The 25,297-nt window shown below is 47.8% G+C and overlaps 4 protein-coding genes across 15 annotated transcripts in view; 2 read left to right on the forward strand and 2 right to left on the reverse strand.

The window, feature by feature from the left end:
* The window catches only part of EYA3 (EYA transcriptional coactivator and phosphatase 3), a 66,323-nt gene extending 62,591 nt beyond the window's left edge, over window positions 1-3,732 (forward strand). For all 9 annotated transcript variants that reach the window (XM_062593936.1, XM_062593939.1, XM_062593937.1 and 6 more), the window contains one exon: window positions 35-3,732. In XM_062593936.1, coding sequence (XP_062449920.1) covers window positions 35-115 — 81 coding nt within the window. In that variant the 3' untranslated portion in view covers window positions 116-3,732. The remainder of the gene's footprint in view (window positions 1-34) is intronic.
* A 2,152-nt stretch (window positions 3,733-5,884) lies between these two features.
* XKR8 (XK related 8) lies at window positions 5,885-9,274 on the reverse strand. Its single transcript, XM_062594246.1, has 3 exons — window positions 8,934-9,274; window positions 7,774-7,970; window positions 5,885-6,825 (listed from the first exon to the last, which is right to left on the reverse strand). Exons 1-3 carry the CDS (start codon window positions 9,227-9,229, stop codon window positions 6,086-6,088), a joined length of 1,233 nt encoding a protein of 410 aa, XP_062450230.1. The 5' UTR covers window positions 9,230-9,274; the 3' UTR covers window positions 5,885-6,085.
* Window positions 9,275-9,975: 701 nt separating this feature from the next.
* Window positions 9,976-18,303, reverse strand: SMPDL3B (sphingomyelin phosphodiesterase acid like 3B). Of its 4 annotated transcripts, none has more exons than XM_062594195.1 (7): window positions 18,235-18,303; window positions 16,228-16,325; window positions 15,516-15,659; window positions 14,736-14,908; window positions 14,351-14,531; window positions 13,589-13,722; window positions 9,976-12,508 (listed from the first exon to the last, which is right to left on the reverse strand). In XM_062594195.1, the coding sequence occupies exons 3-7, from the start codon at window positions 15,637-15,639 to the stop codon at window positions 12,143-12,145; spliced, it is 978 nt and encodes a 325-aa protein (XP_062450179.1). In that variant the 5' UTR covers window positions 15,640-15,659; window positions 16,228-16,325; window positions 18,235-18,303; the 3' UTR covers window positions 9,976-12,142. The 4 variants fall into 4 exon arrangements, with proteins under 4 accessions (XP_062450179.1, XP_062450176.1, XP_062450177.1 ...); XM_062594192.1 differs by lacking the exon at window positions 18,235-18,303 and adding an exon at window positions 17,498-17,698; XM_062594193.1 differs by lacking the exons at window positions 16,228-16,325; window positions 18,235-18,303 and adding an exon at window positions 18,089-18,163.
* A 441-nt stretch (window positions 18,304-18,744) lies between these two features.
* RPA2 (replication protein A2) lies at window positions 18,745-23,976 on the forward strand. Its single transcript, XM_062594196.1, has 9 exons — window positions 18,745-18,859; window positions 19,014-19,126; window positions 19,222-19,323; window positions 19,416-19,529; window positions 20,633-20,707; window positions 21,571-21,684; window positions 22,013-22,123; window positions 22,470-22,564; window positions 23,355-23,976. Exons 1-9 carry the CDS (start codon window positions 18,844-18,846, stop codon window positions 23,437-23,439), a joined length of 825 nt encoding a protein of 274 aa, XP_062450180.1. The 5' UTR covers window positions 18,745-18,843; the 3' UTR covers window positions 23,440-23,976.
* The last annotated feature ends 1,321 nt before the right edge of the window (window positions 23,977-25,297 follow it).

Below are 25,297 nucleotides of genomic sequence, written 5' to 3' on the forward strand. Positions count from 1 at the left end.
TGATAAAACTAACTTTGTCATCTTTTTGTTACAGCACAACATGCCTTTCTGGAGGATCACAAATCATGCAGACCTTGTGTCCCTTCACCAAGCCCTCGAATTAGACTTCCTGTAAGAAGTTGGAGCATAGGCATGACTGCAGCTCCTACAAGCCTTCTCCGTCTCTGAAGAGGCAGAAATCTCGTACGTTTGGGGACTCACTTTTCAGCTTGATGAAGAAAACACAGCTAATGCAAATTGTACAGTAGAAAGTGGCACCAGGTCATTTCCTCAGGAGCACAGGCCCTATCAGGTACAAAGGTGTCATATAAAGAAGCACTGGACTCGTTGCTAGAGCTTGTCTGAAGAAGAGACTTACGAAAGCTAGCTGAATTCTTCTAGCAGGTAGTCTCCAGAGGGGCAATACAGTAGCGGAAGTGTTTGTAAGAGCCTTCTCCTTTCTAATCAACTTAGCTATAGCACCCAAGTAAATACAAAACCTTATTTTTATAGAAAAATACTGTTGGCAGAGCTGAACCTCCCTTGTTTCACAAAGCCAAAAAGATTTATTGTTTTTATCCATGGGAAATATTAATGAAAATGGCAAAAATACCTCTGTTGCTGTGAAATGTGTCCTCTCTCCTTCTGCGTGTGTTCAAAGCAGTTAATTTATTACAATTTCCTTACATTGTTTCCTCAACATGAGATTACTGGAAAATAGAGAAGAGGATGTTTCTGGAATAAGTAGTTCCTTGTAGAGGAAAGTACTGGGGTTCCCAGTTATCCCACTGGTTTCTAGTCAATGTGTGCACATTGCTCATGGCCCCAAGCCCTATTTACAGGCTGGAGATCATTGAATTCCAGCTATCCATGATCTAGACTGTAGATCCCACAGATTTTCCCTGCAAGGGAGAAGGAAACTACCTGTGAACATTACGTACAGTAGAGCATTATGCAGACAGTGCTCAGATGTGAACTTTTGGCCCTGGAATAATTTGAGAGAGAACTAAAGCCTCATGAATGTTATGAAGAAGGGTACAGTAATTACCCTTCACCTCTGCTTTCCTGATTCCATTTGTGTGAGTGAGTTCCTTTAAGTAGAATCAGGTTCAAATTCCTTGTATTCTTCTTTGCATTAGCCTAACTACATAGGTAGAAACAACTTAAAGAAAACCCTTGTTAAGAGGGACTTAATTTTCTAGGACACTGTGACTTGGCAGCCTGGAGCACACTGGCCATGGGACTGATGGTTAGACTGATTTTTCTGCTACCATCTCAGAAGAAAAAGGCTGGAGCTGGTGACCTGCAGTAGCACTAGCCAGAAATAGCCAGCTGGAGACTCGGGACTGGAATGGGAAGCTTGAGCCAGACTGGTTTTGGTGCCAGGTCAGGCTTTGTTCAGTGGCACTTTCCTCCTCCCTGTGCCCCAATAGCACCAAGTTAGCAGGTGTCTGAGGTTTCTGTGCAGAGGACAGATGTCTTCTAATCCCCATCACATACCTCTGCTTTTCATGCTGAGCCAAGCACAGCTGCCTTCAGAGCATTTCAGACATCTGGTCTCTGGCCCTAGGGTCACCCACAGGGGACTGGTGTGAAAGGCCCAGCATTTTGCTCTGAGGAGGACACTGACCCAGTTAGGCTTTGCCCATGGAAGCATGTGATGTGTTTACCCCACTTCATACTGTTAATTACTGAGGAATAATTCCCATCAGCGCTGGGGGATTTGCTGGCAGCTCTGACACGAGAGCTCAGACCAGCGCAGCACACGCTCTAGCATGGAGGAGTGACTGTTGTTACATGGATGTTGGTTCCTGTCCTGGCTCCCATCACTACCAGTGAGATGGTGCCTAGAGCAAGTAATTTGGACCCCCAGAGCTGATTGGCAGGACACAGAGATCTTTGTATTAAATGTTCATAGCTTCAGTTTTGGTTTGGATGGAGAAGGAAAGGAAAAAAAAAAATAGTAGTTCCTCTTCCTTGAAGATGCTGAAGTCCTGGGAGCAGTCTGCTTTTCCATCCAGCTCCTTGCTAGGTGTTAGCCTTGTGCTCTGATTTCAAGCAGACAAACTGTGTTTGCATATCCCCCCCAGAAAACCTCAGCTTCAGGAGCATACCCTGTATGTTGAAGCTGCTGTCTGTGAGCAGCATAACATCTCCTGTTGGAAAATTTGAGGAACCAGTTTCTGTGTGTGGTGTTCCTTAACAGTTCATTCAGGGGAATTTTTTGTGGTTTCACTGACAGCTGCAGCCTGCTGGTCCAGTAGTAGCCCTTGAAGCAATCTTGGAACATGCTCAAGTGAACAGCAGTAGGATTTGAACAAAAGCATGAACTGGAGCCCACTAGACAAATAAACGACATGTACTCCCATGCATCATGTGCACAGGGTGGAGAGACCAGGTATGGGTGTGCCCCGGGTATTGGGGGAGTCTGCAGGTGTGTGTTGGAAGGGTGTTTCATAGTAGGGTGGGCCCCGTGCCGAGCAGAGGAGGAGAGATGCCAGGGCTACAGCTTCCATACGCTTAGATCCATAGTCTAGTTCCTTTGAGGTCCCCATAAAGCCTAGTTACCATGTCAGTCCCAGAGACAGTCTGGGAGAAGGTGAGCCATGTGAAACCACGTTAGTTCTGTGGGTCTCAGATGTTATCAGAAGATCAGGACTTCTTTGAAGTCACAGAGAAGTCTGTACTGGTTCTCAAACACTTCTCTGAAGGTCACCAGCCTATCCGGAGGTCTCCTGTAAGCATTCTTGTGTGGTATTTCAGCCTCTGCAACAACCTCTTCAGAACACATGTCTTGTACTCCAGCAAGCTTAACTTTGGGATTGAAACCTGTGCCTTAACCTCCCGCCGTCTGGCTTGGGCAAGTGTCTCCTTTGCTTCATTAACTGTAAAAAAAAAAGTAGCTTGCAGGGGAGAACCTTGGTGTCCTGCGTTGGAGGTGGGATGTGTTTTGCCCAGGTTCTCACAGCAAGTGCTGGAACTGAGGTACCAAGCAGCCCGGCAGCCAGCAGGCTTTGCTTTGTGTTTGTTTACTTCAAAATGTTTTAAGGAAATTTTAAAATGTCAGCAAAATTTTAGCTGAATGTGAAACTATTGCAGCCAGTGACATTTCATACTGATATTTATACGATGTCTCCTTGAATGTATGTAAAATACTTTTCTAAGAGGAGGTTGATGGTACATTTCTGTGTTCATGTCAAATCAAGGTTAACCTGACTATTTTATTTTTTCCTCTGCTGGCTGACTTCAAGAATCTGCCTGTCTCTGAGGTGTCAGGAACAGCATCTTTATGCAAGATTTGATTTGCTTCTTTGTCTCTTTGCTCTTCTGTCATTTCCAAACCGGCTGTAGTCGAACTGGTGACGAGTCTGAATAGCTGAATAACAGATCAAGGCCTTCTCTGGCTGGTGGTGCTCACTCACAGCCTGCTTGGGTGCTGCACGGGCAGCCTCTGCCCTCACCTTGAGCTTCACTCTGCTTCACTGCAGCCCCCTAGGTTTTGAGATCTGATTCGCGAATGTTTGCTGCCTCCAAGAGCCCTGGTGGAAAGGGCTGTGTTGGCCCTTGGACTGGAGCATCGCAGAAAGCAGAAGGTCCCACCAGAGCCCACAGCAATGTCATAATGTCACCGCCCACGGCAGGGGAGAAGTGAACGTGAGGGTGTTACTGGCTGTGGATCCTTCGACTGTTCATGTTCTGTGTAATTGGAAGTGTCCTATGAACTGGAAAAAAATAAAGTCTTTATTTTCTATAGTCACTGCTCTGGTATGTTCTCTGCCACCCTGCAGTCAGTTCCTGTCCAACGTGAGGGCCCAGGACCTGGGCTGGATCCAGGGTGGGTCCCAGCACAGCACTGTCACTGGCAGCAGTGAGTGGCCTCCTCCTCCCCTCCGGAGTCCTGAAGGGACATCAGTGGCATTGAGGTTATGGCAGGGCTGTGGCAACCAGGATTTAGGCATGTTGTGTTTGAGTAGTGAGTCAGACTCAAACTCTGCCTCTTTCTTTTGCCCAGGGCTGACAAACAGCCTTCGAGTTCGTCCCAAAGCTGTTACTCTGCTGCGGACAGTGTTGTCCTTTGCCGGTGCCCAGCAGAGCGGGGCCTGCCTCGAAGCACTGTGCTTCTGTGTGACAGACACGAGGCCCTGGGGCACCAGTTAGACTTTGCTCCAGCTCATGGGGAACCCCCATCTGTTGAGGGAGCCCCATTTCCTTCATGCCCAGGCAGTGCCACCCCTGACAGCAGTGTCATGGATTATTTGGAGCTCATATTTACAGGCCAATGTAGTGTTTGGATGAACAGGTACCATCCAGCTCAGAAGTCTGCTCCATATCTTCTCTAGTGGTCATTTCAGTTACGGAGCAAGAACTTGCTTAACGCCAAAGCCTTTCGGTCTTAGATGTTAATGAGCATGTAGTTATGAACAGGCAAGGATAGCAGACCTTACGCTTTTCTGCTTGAGTAGCTGGCATGCATGGTGCTCTCGCGATAGCCTCACGGTGCTCTTCCTGGCAGGCTTCAGGCCTCAGCACAAGCTGGATGTCAGGCCCAAATCCTGAGCAGGAGGTGAGTTGAACCACATGGTGGCTACAAAGCAGAATGGTCTCACTGGCCAAAGTGTCAGAAGCTGAGCGCTGTGGTATCTGGGCCTGGGCAAGGCATTGGCACCCAGGTGCTGCTGCTTCATGCCAGACTCACACATGAGTGGTTGGATTTACAAGGTGTTTTTTTTTGTTTGGTTGGTTTTTTTTGGGGGGGGGGGGGGGTGTCTGAGACAACAGTTGCACTACGTGTGTGTGTGTGTGTGTGTGTGTGTGTGTGTGTGTGTGTGTGTGTGTGTGTGTGTGTGTGTGTGTGTGTGTGTGTGTGTGTTCGTTCCAAAGGTTGGTCCACCTCACTTGGAATAACTTGTCAGCCACTGTCCTGGGCAGGAGCTGCTCCAACAAGTCCCTTCTGGGGCAAGGAGCTCATCCTGGCTCGCACCAACTCAATACAGGCCCTCTGCTCCCTCCCTGGAGCGCACAGCATCTTCTGCAGGACCAACTGAGTCACAGAAAGCAGAGGATCAGCCAAGCAAAGAGTAAAACTCCACCGGGGGGCGGGGAGGGGGGGGTGCTCCCGGTCTGTGCTACCCAGCACAGATTTACAGTTTTGGCCTCCCTGCTCAGAGGACAACCTCTTCAGCAACAGCCTCCTGTGGAGGAGGAACCCCCATGCAGCCAGGAGGGGACCCCAGGGGAAAACAAAACAAAACAAGACAAAGCAAAAAAATCTGCTTAGCAGCTGGGGCTCTGGAGGAGCACACTGCTCAGCCCTGTCCTTGTTTCCACAGGCCTTTGGCCTTCAGGAAAGGCAGGAAGAGACAGAGCAAACATCACAGCTTTTTTTTTTTTTTCCTGCCTGTAGGGAATTAACATTTGGAAATGCTCCTATGTTTTCCAAAAGGCAAAGCATTAGCCATGAGGCCAGAGCGCTCTGCTTTTGGACCTCAACTTTGTGTGCTTCCCCAGCACCATGAGGCTACCATACAATCCCCTGCCATAACATGGCAGCAGCCCTACTCCTCCTCTCTGCCAGATAAAGGCTGCATGGAAGCACTCCTGCCTTTTTCCTTCCTTTCTCTCAGCAGGATACTGAGTCACATGTTTATACCAGGCAATCTTTGACCTTCAGAGCAAAACAGCAGAAGCAGGTCTGCAAACTGAATGATCCAACAGCTGCTGCTAAGGAGAGAACCAGCTCTCCAGTACCAGCACCCACATCCATGAGGTGGGGGGGAGGGAAAGGCCATGGGGAACTGAGCAAACTCAACAGCAGGCACCAGAAGAGGCATAGAAATAAAGGACAGACTTGCAAGTGGTTTTTTTTTCGGAAAAGACTAATAATAAATAATGAGAGAGGTTGACATGATTGTGCTTCACAATGTGCTGAGTCCACCATTAACAGTCTGGATCTTCTAAGCTGCATAGCAGCAAGAGCCTTGCTATGGATTGTGGGACACTGGGCATTCACAAGTCATCCAAGCAGGACTGGCAAACACATCTCCCCAGCACGCTAAATCACTTCAGTGAAGCACAGACCTTCCCTGCATATCTGAAGCACTCGGACTCAGACAGCAGTGTCAGCAACAGCACTTCCATTGAGCAAGCTCTGCTCCCCCTGCAAGGAGACTGCAAAATGGGTCTGGGCCAGCCACTGCATTCGCCTGTTCACAACAGCTGGTGCTGAGCCAAAACGAAAATCCAGCCCCTCGGTCCTTGCGCTGATATCTACTTCGTCATGCTCGCCCTGTTGCTGCGCCCGCACGTTGGGATGCAGCCATTTGTAGTAGGTGAGTCTCAACACAAGCCCCAAAACGTAGCAGGGCAAGGCAGCAGAAACCACTGGGATGAGGTACAAGTACTCATCGGAGGGTGAACAGCACCAGAGCCAGGACACAGCGAGCAGAATGCTGTCCACCAGGATAAAGCCATGGTAGATGATACTGCGGTACAACGTTCTTCCCTTTGCCACATTGAACCAGCTGAAGTAGAGGATCACAGCCACTATGGCTCTGTAGAGCTGCTCAGAGCCAGGCGACCCCATGAAGTCTGTCCTCTGCATGTTGACCCAGAAGAACATGGCCAACCACACAAGTGGGAAGTGCACAGCAACACCATACGGCCAGAGCAAGGCAAAGAGGGCAACTGCAAGGATGCGGGGGCAGATGAGGAAAAGGTTCCACAGGAAGTAGATGAAGGAGGAACACAGGCTCAGCTCATACTTATCCCGCAAAAAGGAGCGCAGGGACTGGTGATAATCCAGCAGGGACCAGGTCACACACAGGACAGCAGTGCAGATCCCCACTCCTGCAAACACAGCAGTAGAGCAGACTGAGTAGGGGCTCACACCCTTTGTGCTACCCTTGCTCCTAATACCTCCCTGGCCAGACATAGCTAAAAAGAGCTGTCCACAAGCCAGGAAAGTTGCTTCAGAGGCTGCTTCAGAGGGTTATAGCATCAGCATCTCTGTGTCTCCTATTCTGCCCCTGCTTTTCTGCTCTTCTCATGGAGGAGGCTGATGCTGCTCTGTTCCAAGCAGATGTCTCCCTTACCAAGCTTAGCTGGACGAGGAGATGAAGAAGAGGTAATGGGACTGAGTGGCACTGCAGAGCCCACTGCCCTGGCCAATGAAACCTTCAGCCCATACAGGCAAGAAACGAGTACTGAGCCAACATGCTGCTGGGCTCTGAGCACTGCCCTTCTTTAGGCCCATTTCATCACAGCAACACTTGCTTAGAAGGCTCTTTCCCATCCCTGGATGGGTACCAAAGCACTTCCCTTCCTCATCAGGCTTTGCTCCACTCTCTGTGTGTGTGTCCACAACAGCATCAGAGTGCCCTGCTTCCCAGTACAGCATCCTGACTTCTCTCCTGACCTTTGGGTCTTGACCATGCATGTGGGTACAGGACCACTCCATGAAGGGTTCTCTTCAGGCATGGCTGCCTTTAGGAGAGGTAGGGAAATGACCACAGAGGTCTCCCAGCTTTTACTTCCCCCTCCTGGGCCCATCACAGTCCACGAGGACATGTCAGTGTAGGACAAAGGTCCACCCTCTGGTCCATCACATCAAGGAAAAGTGTGATATGGAGAAGAATGACACTTGAGAACCTCAAGCAAGGGCAGAAAGACAGCATCCTGCTGGTTAAAGAACAGCCCACAGCCACCCAACAAGGTCTCTCTCCTGTCCTGGCCTACTTTGACCCTAAGCCTGCATCCCTGAAATTCCCCTCCCTTGGTCCTCGATCACTTCCTTACCTTGGGAAGGCTCTGCCTTGTTTGTCCGCAGGATAACGTAGAGGAGTAAGGTGAGCTGTGGGGTGTTCTCCAGGAAAGTCTCGAAGAGCCGCAGCATGCTGATGTCATGGGAAAGGAAGGCCATGTGGCTTTGCTCCTCCTCTGATGCAGCCTGTGCCCAGCACAGCTTCCAGCCCATTTTCAGAGCACGGAGACACCTGTATGGAGAGATGTAGTGAGGAGCTGCTCCAGGTCAGGAGATAACCAGCAGCAATGCAATGGTCTTATCCGTGATTACATGCAGGTGTTGCAGGACATGGAGCTGCACAACTGGACCTCTCCAATTCAGTTTGGGGTTTATTTTAAAAACTATCCTCCCGCCCAATTTCCGAGCCAAACACCACAGCTGGGTGAAGTCCAGTGGTGAAACCAAAGTGGAAGCAACGCTTCTTGCTTCCACGTGGAAGGGTGAAACACGACACCGCTGGCCCGCAAAAATCTAGGGATTTTCATAGGAAACGGGAAGTTTCGCTGCAGCAGCGGCTCTAACAGCACCAGGCAAACCAGAAAGAGTCAGGAGCAAGAGCCACTTTTCCAACCGCTTTCAGGAGAAAGTTTTCCTTTGGTCTTCTCCGGGGGAGCCCCTCTTTGGCCGAGGGCAGGGATACGGGGTGGGGGAATGCAGCTTGGCCAAGTGGGACAAGGGTGAGGAGCTCAAGCTGGTCAGAGGACAGCAGGCAGAGGACCCTTGTGCCGGGGGGCCTCCCTGCCGAGCCGAGCCGAGCTGAGCCGGGAGGCAGCTTGGAGGGAAGGGCTGGCGCTGGGGCCCCGATGCCGCCCACGGAGGGAGCCGCTGGCGCTGCGCCCAAGGCGGGAAGCGGCTCCTCCTTGTGTCAGGGCCAGCCCTGTCCCTGGGCAGCAAGGCAGGGCCGGGCCAGGCCAGGCCGTGCCCTGGCTGGGGGGGTCACCGTGCCAGGGAACCGCAGGTACAAGGGAACAAGGCGGGGGGGGGGGGCGGAGGAGGAGACTGGGTGGTGGGGGGGGAGGACAAGAGACAGCCTAGGCTGGGGGTACGGGGGGAGCGGTAGGGGATGGGGCGCAGCCCGGGGGGGGGGCAGAGGGGACGGGGCGCAGCCCGGGGGGAGGAGGGTGCGGGGGGGCTGGGCCCGGCCGGCCGCTACCTGTACATGTAGCCGAGCTGCAGGAGGTGCAGGAGGGCGAGCGAGCTGCGCGGCAGCGCGGGCGCCAGCGCCGGCGGGTCGGTGCCGTACCAGAGCCAGCTGCAGGCGTGCGCGGCCAGCGAGGCGGCCGCCAGCAGCGCCAGCACCAGCGCGGCCCAGCCGCGGTGCCCGGCCCGCGCGTACCCCACCGCCAGCCACACGTCCGCGCCCAGGTCCAGCACCGCCCCCGCCACGCCCGCCGCCGCCAGCAGCAGCTCCGGCAGCCGGTACCGCGGCGGGTCGCCCCGGGCCGCCATGCTCCGGGCTCCGCCACCCGGCTCCGCTCGGCCTGGCCCGGCCCGGCCCGGCCCGAACAACTTCCCGGCGGCGCCCCCACCGCGCCCGGCCTCGGCCTCGCCCATGGCCCCGCCCCCTCGGCCGCCTTCGGCCCCGCCCAGCCTCGGCCCCGCCCATGGTCCCGCCCCCTCGGCCGCCTTCGGCCCCGCCCGCCGGCCCCGCCCCGGCTCTGCAGCGCCCCGCGTACTCCTGCAGCCACCTGTCAGCCCTCGGTCACCTACTTCTGCCCGGTCACCAGCCAGCCACTTTCTCAGGTGGCTTCACCCTTCCTTTCCGCTTCAGGGCCCTTGTAGAGCAAAGAGCCCATTACCCAAAACGCAGAGCTTAAACATACAGAGGTCGCGCACACAAATACTTCACTTTTGCTTGAGTGACTCCGATTCCTCCACCAGTGGGAAAAATCCCGACCCTGGGTTAGGTACCCACGTGCAGGAGCAAACAGATGCCAGTGCTCAGGAAGAAGTGCTAATGAGACCGGGGTGAGGGTGAAGGTTGGGAAGCTGAGCTGTGTCCCTCAGAGATGGTGCGGTGTTAGAGGGATACCCCTGCCTTCACTCAGGATTTCCATTTCCCCCTGGAACTGGAGAGCTGAGCCAAAATCCCTATTCCTCCTCCTCCTCCCCCCCCTCCCCACCCCCCCAAGCCTCTGGAACCATGGAGTTATTCCCAACCTGGTGTGGAGGTGGTGAGAAGACACTGCCACATACATGGTCTGGAAAGATTTATTATCAATGCTGACTAGCATTTTTTTGGTGAACTTTGTAATCATTCACTCCCTTTAATCCACATATATTGGCTCATTTACAATATAATTCTCAGCAGAAACCATTTTCACATGCCATCAATGCTTTGGCCTGCAGAACTGCAGGGAGACCCATCCCCACCTACATAGTAAAACCAGTCAATTCTGCAACCTTCTAACGCTCTATTTAATGTGAATGTTTTCCTGTAACACACATCCACGTGTGTTTCAAGGGTTTGCTTTGAAACAAATCAGGGGATCAGCAGAAGAAGCAAGGAACCTTCAGAGATACTGGCTCAAGAACTGTCAGTTTTGTAAAGCTGGTGCAAACAACAAAAAGATTTCAGGGGCATTGCAAAACTTGGTACTACAGCCACCCACCAGCACCAGCGCCCTTAGCCCACCTCCCCCCAGGCCCTACACTGGTAAATTTTGTTCTCAGTCAGCTGATTTATGGGTCTAGAATTCAATTTACTTCCAACAGACCACACACTACAGCACTATATGCTGTCACTTGGGTGCTATTTCACTCCATCCATCTCAGTTTCACCTTACCCATTAAGCTTTAACAGATGCTATAAATCAACTCCCAGTAAGACACCTCCCCAGAACAGAACAAGGACTTACATACTGTAGGTTTTTATGCTCAGAATACTAGATGGCTACATAACCTTCTGGAAGTATGTACCCCTTTACACAACACTAGCGAGGAAAGCTAGCATAGAAAACATCTGAAAAGAAAGTATCCTGCTGTTCATAGCCAGCCAAAAGAGAGTTTTAGTTGTGAAGACCAGGTCTGAGATGCAAGCTGGCTGCTTCATGTTTTGAATGTAAAGGCTGGATCTTGAAGCCTGAAGTCCCTAAACTGGGGTGCGGAGCAGCAATCGGTTGTCCACAGTCATACAACAGTCTTCTATCCTCTATCTGATGAATACCATTACAGACAAGAGCCATTCCTCTCGCATCATTGTTTCTTTTCTGACATACCTCTGTTGCACTAGTGCTTCTCTGCTAGGCCAAGACCATATCTGCATGCCAACCTGTGCTATTCAGCTTACAGTGACTGGCTTCATTCTCACTTCCAGAGTCTTTTCCACTTCTCAGCTGTATATACCTTTCTGACAAAACAGTCTGCTGAGAGCACACAGATGAATTGTGCAAGCAGTCTAGGATTGCACTAACACATTGGTGTGCTTAGGTTCCATGTCCTGAGTGTGACTTCCCACTTGCTTTGCAAGCTTGTGTTCTCCTTGGCCCACGGTCAGATCTCTGGGAGCCTGGAGCTCACAGCCAATACAAATATTTTTTCTAGGTCTCTCTGCACCTAAAAGGGTCCAATAATATCACTTTGTATCAGTTCTCTCATGGCTCAGATGAAAGCTGAGAAAAGCCCAAGGCTGGCAAATAACTGAATTGTTTAGTGTTTCATAGCAGTCAAAGTCAGCTTGCAATGCCCCAGCATTGCAAGAAAGGAACAAAATGAATGGATGCGAGTTAAAAGTGCAAAAAATAAGTTTGGAGAAGAGCTGTTTGTGCCCAAGACTTGAAAAATCAGGCTTTGTGCCCCAGAGCCTCATCTTGGGTATTGACATGAAAAAATCATGGCCCAAACTTGTAAAAGTTCCTACACTGTCAGAGGAAGAATTAATCTTACCTGGCTTTTCTCATAAAGGCAAAGCCATACAAGGTCACTAAAATGAATCCTTCCAGGTCTCCAGCTGTGTGGTCTTTTAAGAAAAAAAGTATGTGCTAACGTGAGAAATTATCTGGAGGCAGACTCCTTTGGAGTGTGAGGCAGCCTGCAGCTCTTATACATTAAGAGATCAAGTTAAAATCTAGGGGGAAGCCTGACCCTGATCTGCTGAACTGTAAGACCACCTCAGACAGAAGACACAGTTGAAGGAAGGGAAACTCCCTGATGCAGGACAGTCTGGCATGAGAAAGCTTCATGGCAATCATTACCCTTTCCCAATAGCTTTACTAGAAGTGTTCAAATCAACACTGTAGAGTTTTTACTAAAAGCTACTAATTTTGTCTTGGTTTCTAAGTAAGTCCTCAGTGCCAAAAGTATTCAAAATCGCTGATTCAAATGTACTGTGAAGCATGTCCTCTCTTCATATTCTCTTCTGTTCTAAGTCATTAGAGTGCTTGCTGCCAACAGCAAGCAGAACAGTAGAAGAAAAACATTGGTGATGGCAGAGGCAAGGCTGCTGGCTTTAATACACTCATTGTATTGTATGAAACCAACTTCCCTGATGGCGCAAACATGGTCAATGCGGCAGGTCTCCTCACACACGGTAAGGTCATATTTGACAGAGTTAAACTCATAATACTGCTGCAGATACTGTGCATCCTTCGATATCCTCTCCAGCACTGTTTGCATGGACTGGGGAGAGGCATCAGGGATTTGGAAAGCTTCTGTCAGTCTATACTCTTTCTCCCATGTTGGGGACAGCATATTAGCATGAGTTAGATTCAAATAGTAAGTCACCATATCCTGCAGGGAGAAAAAAAACAGAACAAGCAGAAATCAGGAAAGGGTCAGCCCTTGAGTGAAGCAGTTGACTAGGATCTGATCAGCCCACTCTCCTAGATGCTGCTGTTTAGCACAACAAAGTGCATTCAGCAGCAGGCAGCACACATCGTGGGAGGTGACCTGCCTCCCAACCCATGCTTCCTACCAAGATGCAAACCTAGGGACAGATGCCTCAAGTGAAAACATTCAGCACTCACTATAAAAGCAATTTTATCCCATTTTACTATTTTAAAAGTGTTTAAAGGTTGGCTTTTTTCTGCTTTTTATTTTGAAATATTAGGAATTTTCAGCCTGGCCTCCTCCAAGAATCACTCCAATATTTATTATCAACTCTGTCCTCTGGCAGAAGGGGCAGTTGGAGAAGTGTTACAGAATCGAGCAGTTATTTACTCAAGTGTGAACAAAAGTAAATAAAAATGTCCAACAAAACTCCTGTTTTCAAACTCTTGCTCTTTTTCTCTCTGCCTTGCTTCGCTAGCTCTCTAGCTTTCTCCAGTGTATTTTAGGACAGACCAGCATGCACTTCTTATGCTGCAAACATGTAAACACAGTATCTGTAGAGATGCTTTATCCATTGCAAAAAAAGGCACAAGAACACCATCCTCCATCTTTTTGCAAATGAAAGACAAAGGAAATGGAAGCCTTCCCTGCAATTCAACTAATTTCTGACTCCATTACAAAACGAATTAATTCAGAATGTAGGTGAGACCTGAATAATTTTGTAGACAGGTAGAATTTCTGAAGGGTGTTAAGCAAGTCTGTTAGTCCCCAAAGAAAGTTCTGAAATCCATATTGCCTGGACTGTAAAGCAAGTGTAAACGGAGACTAGCTGAAGACAAGAAGAACAAACAAGTCTGAACTCTCTTCCATTGCCATTGCTGTGTCTCATCCAGGCAGGTGGCCTGGGCCAGTCAAATGTGGTGTCACTGCGCTTGCACTGCACAGCCTCCTGGCTCCCTGTAGTCCTGCTTGTTAAAACTACATGGAGGAATTAATTTACCCAGCTGAGACTACTGTATAAAGCATGATGGGATCCCCTACCTTCACTTGAAGGGTGTCTGGATCATAATCAATCACCCGGATCCCAGGGTTGTTAGCTCCATTGGCCACTCCAGGTAATGTTGTTTTCCAAGGAGTCACTCCAGGGGCTAAGAACATTACACTGATTGGGGAACCTTAATAGAAAGGCAAAACAAACCATGAGCGGGAGAGGCATGGTTTGTAGGAGATCCAGATCACACTGCAGTGAGCATCCTGGCCACTCACCACATTGCACCCATTGCTCACCAGATCTAGTTACACCAACACAGGTACGAAGATCAATGTGTTGAACAGCATCAGAAATTGAGCATGCAATTTCTCCAAAAGCAGGCCTTCTGCAGCTCAGCATAAGCAAAAAAGTCTACAGTAGGGGTTAACAGGAGATTCATGCTCAGTGAATGAGACCCAAAGAGTGCTACCCAGAATGCCATTGTGAAGATCTATAGTTGCTCCCTTATGTCTCAGCTAAGGTGCAGAAAACATCAGGATGGTGCAGCAAGGCACTCTGAGAGGAAACTACAAAATCTAAGGGGAAGTAAGAAAGAAGGCTGGAGCTCTAGGTCTAGGTGGGGAATCCCACCCACTGTTGTGTCTTGTTGACCAAAGCATTTTACAAGCCGTTTTAGAAAGCAAGATGCAAACGAGCCTTTTTTCTTGCTTCTTGGCTGCATTCAGCTAATAGTCCTTAAAACCTCTCTAGCAATGATTTTTGGGGAACTGAACAGAGCCATCACACAAACTCTTGGCTGGCCAGATCAGTACCTGTATCACTGTAAAACATCCGAAAGCTGTCAGTGTGATGGTGTCCAAAAAACTGGGCAGCAATCACTCTGTGATGCCTCTGCACGATTTTCAGGTATCGTTCATTAAAGTTACTCCGGAACCAGGGCTTGCTTCTTTTCTTCTCAAAGAAACCAGGAGGTACGTGCCCAGCAATGAAGACCTACAATGCAAAGAGCTGCACTGAATGCAGATACCATGCTTCTGAAAACAGCATTGACTTGCTGGTCCTTGGCACACACGGGCATCAGGAATGTCATTCTTCCATGCTAGGAGAAGCCTGGAACAGAGGCTTTTTAAAATATTTCTCTCTCTCTCTCTTTTTTTTTTTTTTTTTTTTTTTTTTTTTTTTTTTTTTTTTTTTTACCATTTCTTCTGCTTTTGAGGCATTGGTCAGTGTTTCTTCCAGCCATTGGAACTGCCCACCAGGATCTTCCTCACCAGCTGTCTGGTTATTCTGGTCATAGTACAAATTGGTATTGAGGACAATCATTCGCCCCCTTGTATTTGGGCTGGGCAGCTTCTCACTGTAGAAAGCACCTGCAAAAAGCAACCAGCAGGAGAAAGAGCTGGAGTTCTGGCCACATGGGCAGCTGTGTCCCCAAATCCCTGTGCATTTACCTCTCCCAGCTCTCCTTGGCAATAGTCACAGCAGAGTCACTATCTAGACAAGGTGTCAGCAGCTCTGGCTGGTTACGGAATAACCAGCAGCTCTGACCATTCCAGGATATGGATTTGGTGTGACTCTTCCCTGTGTCTTCTCATCCTTCATAAGCCACTCAAGGTGAAAGGAGGCCCAAGGTGTTAAGAGCATGTACAGGACAGTCCAGGAGCTGGGAAGCTATAGATTGCCAAAGTGCTGGTCTACACCAACAGCTTTCTAGAGAGATCTTTTTTATTTTCACTGAGCTCACCATTCTCTGCAGAGACACCTTCCTATAGCTCTAGGAAAGCAGGAGAGACTAAAGCATAAAATATTCCTGTTCTTGCATGCAGGAAAACTCAGTGTTAGGAATCAGTTTTAAATTGAACCTTCCTCTACAAACACTGCAGTTTGGGAAATAAAAGCAGAGATAGCTCATTCATGGTGACTCTCCTAACCACCCCCATCTTCCCAGTACACTAACACAGGCTAGTGGTGCCACACCTGCTCTGAACAGAGGAATGGAAGCATCATTCAGCCAGGAGCGCCACAGTTCAGCTGTTTGGTTGTAGATCCTGTGTTCCTTCCCTGGAAGCTGATTCTTGGGGTGGAAGTCATGATTGCCCATCACAGCATAGACTTTAGTTTCTAGAGACAGAGAAAAGGAAGCACAGAAGAATCTATCCAAACTTCAGACTTTTTCAGCACCAAAGCTCTCTTAAGAACTTAGACTCAGAAAGAACAGCATGGCTTGAGAGCTTCATAAAAGGTCACCACCTACACTATACCCGTGTGGTTGTGTGGACCAGGGATACAATGCTGTAAAGACCATCTGTTCTCAGGGAAGCCACACCAGAGCAAGACTGCCATGTCTTTATAGTCAGAGTTAGTAAGATTTCCTTGTCAATAAAACTTGTTCCTTTACTGCTGAGATGGATTAAGTGAGAAATTTTGCAGCCTTGTTTTTCATAACAAGTACTTACAGAAATGTTTCTTTTCTCTCCTTCTGAGTGAATTAATCTGAAATATCAAGGGTGTGTCAGACATGTCTTCATTCAAATGGCCTGTACAGGAACTAGGAAGAGGACAAACTAGTTCTAATGCCTGCAGCGTTTCAGTGCCTTTCCCCTTCCTAATTATATCATTTCTCCACAACAGTAAGTTCTTCCCAGGAGACTTGGTACTCCTCTCCCCTATTCATTCTCTCAAATCCTACCTGGAAATATTTCTTTTATCAGAGAAGTCAGATTTTCAATTATATGCAGAACCTGTTTTTCTCCAAGCTGCTCACTGGGGACATGAGGAGTATCATCTCTGGAGAAAACAAACAAGCAAACAAACAAGCAAACAAACAAGTAAAAACAGCAGAGTCAGCATCTATGACCAACAGTGCATATGTTTAAGTGATAAGGCAGAGAACTTGGATTTATGCCCTCTGTTCTTCTTTTGCCTTCCAGAAAACAGAGGGATAATCAAAACATTTTGGGGCAGCACTATGTTGACTGTCAAGGGCCCTAACAAGAGTTTCAAGGAATTGCTCATGGTAAAGACCTGCTCTGTTTTATTCTGTCTTGAAAAATCTACAAGGCTACATTTTTTTTGTTTATGTATTTAATAGATGCTACAGATGCTGGCAATCTTACAAGGAACAGTGTTTCACAGTCTGGTAGTAAATCTGATCAGCAATAGTGAAATAAAAATTTTTATACACAAGACAGCAGCAAGATAACTCTTTCACTGAAAATTAAACAAATGGACGTCTCCAGAAAGGCAGTGATCCTTGAGATCTAACTTCTAAAAATCTAGCAGACACCCATTTCAATGTTTTTGGCATCTCTAGACAATATTGGGTTAAGGATTACAAGCCCACTGGAGGATAAGATTAAAATTCAGAAAAATTTTGAAGAACTCGGAGAAACAATTTGAGAAAAAGAAGACAAGTTTTAATGACCAACAGCTATTTCTAAGTAGAAACGATCATCTGCACAAATATAAAGTGGGAACAGTGGGTTAGTTAATAGCACTGAAGATCATGCTTGGAGGTGATAAAAGCACACTGCGAACACTGCACTGTTAGAAGAAGCAAGCATTACAGAAGAATGTATGCACGTAGAGAAATCACACCAAATAAATCTTTCACTGTCTGTAAGTGCTATTATGGCCTGTAGAACAAGATACCCACTTCTGGACATCATACTATGAGAAAGCTCTATTTAGGGAAGTTCTTTATAATTTTAAAGAAAAATAGCCCCTTCTGGAAGCAAATCTTGCAGCTTCCTCTCTGTAGTTTGAAGAAATGCCACAAGCCTGTTTTCCGATCCCCTTCTCTTGGTGTCTTTAACAAGTCAGGGCTCTGTGCGCCAACAAAACGAGCACACCCCATTCCCCCAAGCATTTTTGGGTATTCAGAATTTGTGTGAAGTCAGACAGGGATGGCAATGATTGAAGAAAATGAAAGGATGGTGAATTCTAACATCTTCCCTCACCTTACTTGGAGTTTCTCAGAAAAATCCCTCAGTGCTGGGAGCCCAGCCTCTCGCTCCTAAGGGCCTCCCTCCGCTGTCTCCCCTCCACTTCGTACAGCTCTGCCAGAAGCCTCCATTTTGCATTTCAAGGCGTAGCCAAACCTCACCTCTCTGAAACAGTTATGTTATGAAGAACCCTGAATTCACTATGAAACTCTTCAGGCTAAGTTCTTGGGCGTTCCCGTTCTCTAAGGAAGGCTCCCGGCCAAACACCAGCACACCTCAAATCACACCGCATCAAGGCACGCAGCAAGAGCGTGGGTAAGCACAGAACCAGCCCTGCTGATTTTTTGCAACATTTGGAGGATTTTTTTGGTAGCTGAAGATTCCTGACAACGCGAGCGTGGGGCGTTCACCTCCCAGGACTTCAGCGGAAGGATGGAAAACGTGAACCTGGAAGAACTCAGGTTGCCTCATTTTTAAAAAGCACGGCTTTGAGGCCAATCCTACACCTGATTTATTATTTTTTTTTCCTGAGGGGGCGGCGGAGGACAGGCCGTCACGGAGCCCCCTCGCTCGGCCCTTGGCGCCGCTCCCGGCCCGGCTCCTCACCCGGTCCAAAGGATGAAGTCGGGCTGGTGCAGGAGGCTCCTCATGGCGCGGACGGCGGAGCTGAGCAGCGGCCACGGCGCGTCGCACACGTAGCTGCCCCAGGGCCCGGCGGCGACCGCGGCCTGGGAGCCGCCCGAGGGACAAACCTGCGAGGGCTCCGCCGCCGCGTCGTAGCCGGGGTCCCAGTGGAGGTCGCTGATGTGCCAGAAGCGCCCTGCCGCCGCCGAGAGAGACGCCGCAGCTCAGCTCAGCTCAGCGGGGCGGGCGGGCGAGCGAGCGCCCCGGGGTCACCCGCCGCCGCGACCACCCCCAGCGTCGTTACCTGCGAGCGCCGCGCAGAGCGGGCAGAGCAGGAGAAGCGCGACGGGCTTCATGTCGGGCAGCCGCCGTGCCCGTGCCCGTGCCCGTGCCCGTGCCCGTGCCCGTGCCCGTGCCCTGCCCGTGCTCGCGCCCGCGCCCGCGCCCGCGCCTCTGAGCGACGCCGCAGCCCCGCCCTCCTGCAGCCTTTCTCACCTCAGTGGCAGCCGGGCTGCGCCAGCACTTAAAATGGCGCCGGCAGCCTCCCCGCCGCTTTCGCCTCCATTGGAAAGGACTCGGAGGAAAGTGGTTTGTGATTGGCTGGCCGGCCGGAGCAGCGGGCCTGCGGATTGGGCAGCTACTGCGGGCGGCAGCGACGGCGGCGCGCGCGCCGAGGGGCTACGCGGTGGGACCGGCGCTTGCTGCGTGCCGCTGGGCCTGGCGCCGCCGCCGCCGCCATGTGGAGCGGGCAGGGTGCGGGGAGACGCCGGGAGTCGTCGCGCGGGGCCGGGGGCCTGGGCGGGGGCCGGGGTCAGCGCGGGAGAAGCCGGGGCCGCCTGGTAGTGATGGCGGCGGCGGGTAGCGCGTCTGTGCGGCCGCCTCAGCGTCTCTCCTCCGCCTTCCTTAGGTAGCTTCGAGGGCAACTACGGCAGCGTGGGCGGCGCGGGGCCCGCAGGCGGCTACATGCAGTCCCCGGGAGGCTTCGGCTCCCCCGCCGGGACCCAGGCTGAGAAGAAGCAGGTAGGCCGGGAGCGGGCGCCTCGGCGGGGCGTTGAGGGGGGTGGGGGGGGGGCTCGGCCCTTCGCGCTGACGGCGCCCTCGCCGTGCCCTCGCAGCGAGCCCGCTCGCAGAACATCGTGCCCTGCACCGTGTCGCAGCTGCTGGCGGCCGAGCAGCTCGACGAAACCTTCAGGATCCGCGACGTGGAGATCTCGCAGGTAAGCGCCGCGGGGCGGCGTGCGGGGAGCGGCCGTCGCGCCGCGGCCTCCCCGCCCTGGAGTCTCCTCTTCTTCATTCCCCACCCCCGCAGGTCACTATTATGGGGATAATCCGGCACGCGGAGAAGGCGCCGACAAACATCCTCTACAAAGTGGACGACATGACGGCGGCGCCCATGGATGTCAGGCAGTGGGTTGATACGGACGTAAGCACCACTGGGGAAGACAGCGGAGAGAAAGGGGCTTGTGGATGGTTCTTGTTAATGCTGCTGGCTTGGGAAAGGTGGGAGCGAGGGATGTAACTCGTAATCAGAGAACGGAGGAGCACGAATCCAACTTTAACTTGGTCCCCCCCCTTATGTTTTAAATGGGGTGCACAACTCAGAACTCAAGCATTCTTGGTCATTTTTAGCAGTTCTCTGTGATGAACACCCTGCCACATTCACTGTGACATTCTCTTATTACCCCATTCGTTACAAACTTAATATTTCTTTTGGGGGGAAAAAGATAAACAATGTGGCTGTTTTGGAAAATATTTGGGAAATAATATACCTCTGAAAGCCAGAGAAAATATTGTTTTAGCACAGGTTACCACTGTTACATAGAACTCATCTCCTGCTTTAAAATTTATATGTGGTTCTACATTGAAGCATGCTGAATAACCTTTGAGATGTTTAAGGGTGGAAGCTCAAATGTTACTTTATAACTGAGCTGAGATGAGTCCTCAATACCTTTGTGTCCATGCATGACTCCTGTAGCAATGGTAATTGTTACTGGATTCTCATGCTAATATAGCAAGCTTTTAAAGCTGGACCATGTTATTAAAACATTTTTGAAGGCAAACAGCTGAGCTGCGGCGAACAATCTGGAAAAGTAATTAAGCAGACTTTCAGTTGGCTTAATTACAAGTTCATCATAAATTAGAAAAAGAGTATATAGTTGTTTCCATACCTGTGACCCAAGTTTTATAGCTGAACAGGTCTTATTTTTTTTTTTAATACCTCATTTTTTTTCTTCCTTTTGGTGCTTTTTGGAAGATCCCTCAAAAGTGGACAAAGACATCAGAACACTATAATACAATTGACTGACTGCCTTCAAATATGCAGTGTATTGAAACGAAGTTTTTTTTTTCACTTAAAGGATTTCCCATTTTTTATTTGTACTAACTGTTTTTAATGGACATAGAAATGTATGGCTTATATGTTTGCTTGAGATAAGCCTCCTTTCTCAAGATGCTTATTGTGATGATGGAGAAATGAAAATGTGAATGAGCAAAACCTTGTTTTTTTCCCTTTTTCGTTCCTGTAAGGAGGCAGGTAGTGAGAATGTTGTGGTACCTCCAGGAACTTATGTAAAAGTAGCTGGTCATCTTCGATCTTTCCAGGTAAAACCATGTTACTTATGTGTGACTCCTCAAGTTATGAGGTTGGATCAGTGGTTTGAAGGATTAGTGATCTTGTGAAGTAGATAGTAGGGTCTTTTTAGAATATCCAGTTAATCATGATTCTTGTTCAGCCTTTCATTGAATGTTTTTGCCAGTGCTGTATAAATCACTTCAATTGATCCTAAATGCAAAGGACAGAAGATCAATTTAAAATGCCAGTGTTGATCAGTACATTGCCTTCAGCTGAACTGTAAGGGCCACTGCATTCTTGTATATTTGTACTGTAGAGCTTAGACCTCATTCTGGTTACTGGGAGACCCTTGGTGAAGGGTGATAACATTATACAGTTGCATCATAATAGTAACTGTTCAAATAGTGATTAAAACAAAGTGCAGTTAGTTACTAGCCAGCTGGAAAAAGAAAACATATATATGTATTTTAAAGGTTCCTCCCTTTGTTTTTACTGTGTGAATTAATCTTCAAATTCACTACTTCAGTATTGAGAAAGGTAGTTTTTTAGCACAGCTTTTTTAAAAAGCATTCATAAGGTGTTTTGTTGTTGTTGTTTTGGTAAACAGCTAGTACTACCTTCTTGAACAGAGCTGTTGGTGTTACGTTAATTATATGGGTAAGAAAGCAGGAGCCATCAATCTAAATTCTTATCATATCTTGTGTGAAGTTACTCTGTCTATATCATATAGGAAAAACACATAACAAGTCCAAAAACTTGGGCACTAGTTACATGCAGACAAGCCCCCTACCTACCACTATCCTTATTCCCAGAAATAATGATTAGGTTTGGTGTTAAGAATGTTCCTGTTGGCTATGATTTATTTTTTTTTCCCTTTTTTCTTCTCTGAAAGAATAAGAAGAGCTTGGTGGCATTTAAGATCATGCCTCTAGAAAATATGAATGAATTTACCACACACATACTAGAAATCGTCAATGCACATATGATCCTCAGAAAAAATCTTATGGTATGTACTTGGAGATCTTGACAGCATCTTCACTCTTATGCTGAATGAGGGGATTATTGGTTATTTCCTAAAGAGATAGACCTCTTCTTTTGCTGAGGAAATTTTATTCAACTTGTGAGGCTGATGAGCTTTACATTGCTGTAGGGCTGCAGTGAATGTACAGCAGGAATGCTGGCCCTTCCTTGTTGAGAAATTACACTGCAGTCAGCTTCCAATTGTTTCTTTTGGGAATTTATTTTTATTTACTGTGTGTCTGAAATAACATTTAGTCTTTCATCCCTCAGGCTTGAGAGCAGCCCATGTAACTTCAGCTCTTTTATTCTTCTAGTCAGCATCAAGAATGCCTCATTCCCTTTCCTCTGCTGGGATAGGTGACATGGGGAGCTATGGAGGAGGTGGCAGCCTGCCAGTGAATGGACTCACAGCACATCAGAGTCAGGTAGGTGCAAACAACAAGCTACTTCTGGAACACAGCATTGGCAGTGGTAACTGTCCATCGATAATAGACAAATTTAGTTGTATACCAATACTGGCTGCGTGGTGCTAGACTTTAACTAAAGACCACGTGGTCTTAACTGGAAACTTGCTGCTCCTGTAAAAAGAAGTTTGAGTCTTCTCAGCAAACACAGCTAGTATTTTGCAAACTAATGGAATGAAGATCTATATGGTACTGTGAACATACGGAATGGAAGGAGAGGAGGAGAAGCAATATTGGAAAATAGAGCATAGTTTACTGTACTCCTGAACAAACTGCATATGCTATCCCTAGCTTCTTGTTCTTCCAGGTGTTGAACTTGATTAAGAACTGCCCTGTTGCAGAAGGTATGAGTCTTCAAGAGCTCAAATTTCAACTCCACAATATCAGTATGGCAACAATCAAGTAAGTATATGGAAACAGAGGATATGTTGATGATTCAAGCTGTCCTTCCTAGAGCGTGATAAAGGAGGGGAAGGAAATAGTGGGCAAGATGTCTACTTGTAAAACTACTCTAGTAATTTCAGACATTTCCAGTAGGATGTGGTACTGAGTCTGTGCTGCTGAAGTCTTTCAGTGAAACAGGTTACACTGAGCTATTATCAGATGAAGTGGTGATAAACAGTTTGTTTTGAAAATGAGTGATGCCTTTTAACTCTTCAGTAACAAAGTTACACATACCTGGGAGTATTACAATGCCTCAGCATTGTGTGCTATTGTCTGCGTGTGTTTGAGGACTATGTTGCTCTTCTTGCGTATTGGCCAAAACTTGGGAATGGATGATTTTTTTTTTCTTTGCTGTCTCATATAACTTCTCTTCTTTGAGACTCGGAAGAATAGTGAGGTCTAAAGTCAGAAAATTCCAGTATCTTTGTGTTCTGCCCTCTTTGAAGCAGAGATTTGTAGGCCCTGCTTGTATCTGGAAAATAGAGACATGGTGGCTTCCATGGTAGGAAAAGGCTGAGAGCCATTGGCTGAGCGTTTTACCTTACCTTTGGAGAAATTTTCTGTTCTTGCTGAGCAGTGGAGCAGCACTTAAACTGATCGTGAGATAGAGCCATGCAACCATGCAAGCTTCCCTTGGCACATACCAGAGAGAAACAGTAAGGATGGGCTGTGTAGATAGGAAGTCCCAGAAAGAACGATGCTGACATGAAGTAGTTTTGACTGTTTTTTTTTTTCCCCTTCTTCTAAGGCAAGCAGTTGAATTCCTTAGCAGTGAGGGACATATCTATTCCACTGTGGATGATGATCACTATAAGTCTACAGATGCTGAGTGAAGCTATTTCCACCTGGATTTGGTTCTAAACAGATGCCTGCCTGTGCTTCAAGTTACCCTGCCAAGCTTTGTGGTGTGGAAGGTGATCTTTGGTCTTTCTAGCCCTTGAAAGTCACAGTTACTCCGTGAGTTTGTACTTTGCTGGATTCAAGGACAAGCAAAATGTACAGAATTAGGACTCACTATGCTGTGGCCGGGTGATTGAAAACAGAAATAGATATGGAAAAACTGAACTCTTGAAGACTTCAGAGCCTTCCACTTGTTTTTTTTACATTTCCTAGTAGAGTGCTTGGGTATGAAAGGAGAACTTTCTAATTTTGTCATGAGTAGGTCATCCTTTCCAGAGTAGTTTCTCCTAACTCAGCTCTCATTCCATTTCATTCACAAAATGGGTAGCCAAGAGCAATGTACAGTAATCAAGACTAGATTTTTAATGAGTTTAGTCTGTGCATTTAAACCTATATTTGTACTACAAGAGAATCTTGTTACTGAAGCTTTTGAATATTTCCAATAAAATTTTAACTTAGTCTTGCATGTATTTGGCTCTACAGGCTTTTGTTCTTTTCTAAAGCAGAAAAAACATCTACACTGATAAAACTTAGCCAGATGGGTAAAAACACAGCATGTGCTTTCACCCAAGTTATTTGTTTTTTAACTGTATTTATTTTTTCTTTAGGTTTTGAAATAAATTACTTTGAGTTCAAACTAAAGTGAATGTCTGGACAGTAAGCAATTAAAGAATTCTACTACTGACAGGAGTTACAAATTGCATCACTAGCTTCCAAATACAGCCAGAATCATTTTTGTTAATATAAGTACTTCAGCGCAAGCTAAAAATTATAGCCTGTTGAAAAAAATCATTTTTTTTAAAGCTATTTAAAATGAGATAATAAAAACACTACTAGTTGGGGGGGGGAAGAAGTGTTGAGATTGATGGATGTGTGATAACAAATTTGCATTTCCTGTTTCTGTACATGATCCTACCTCATTCAGGGGAGCAGCACTTCTTGAGGGCAGGTACTTCAGAATATCTCTATCCTCTTAGTTGTTATATACCAAATGTCATATAAATGCAGAGCTGAAAACTCATGGTAGTTGTTTTACATTCATTAATGGTAGCGTTTGAGAAGCTTATAAATATTCAGGAGCATTTTTCAAAATGACCCCTTAAGGAACGTAGCAGCTCTCACAAGAGGAACCATGTTTTGTGGCAAATGTGTTTAGCATTACTGAAAAGCAAGGCCTGGGATCTCTCAAGCTGAACTCTGAGAACTGACTCAGTGTCTACCAGATGTGAGCCCAATTTTCTGTGCTGCACTGATCTATCATTTGAGAATTCTCTTCTGTGGCCTGTTAGAAAAACTGCATGTGTGACAAGGGACTCGGTTTGCATTCTTACGAGCTGGGTGAATCTGAGTTTTACATGAGGTGCAAATCAGGGGTTTCAGTGCAGGTTTTTGTGGTATCTGAGATGAATGATGTGACCTGGCTTTGAAAAAGCAGTTCCCAGTCTGCAACTTCATCGTACTGGTTTTGCTCTCCAGTGCATTTGCTTCTGCTATTTATACTGTAGTAAAACCAGTATATCCTGTTTAGCTTTAGACAGCAGTACAGCTGTATCCGGTGATATATTTTGGGGGTTAAATTGTGCTATAGATGTGTAACAGGAACTTCCATGCTATGGAAACTAGTCGATCTAGAAATCGAAAGTAATACAATTTCCATTTTGCAGGAGGTGTGCAGATTAGGAAGCAAAACTGATCATTTTTGGAAGCTAAAATAAGTGAAGTAGAAAGCAGTTGTGGAACTGTACAGAATGATTGTGTAACTGGCTGAGGAGGAGGTTTAATTCTTTGCTT

Source organism: Rhea pennata, chromosome 23 (genome assembly GCF_028389875.1).
Source record: "Rhea pennata isolate bPtePen1 chromosome 23, bPtePen1.pri, whole genome shotgun sequence".
Taxonomy (NCBI): Eukaryota; Metazoa; Chordata; class Aves; order Rheiformes; family Rheidae; genus Rhea; species Rhea pennata.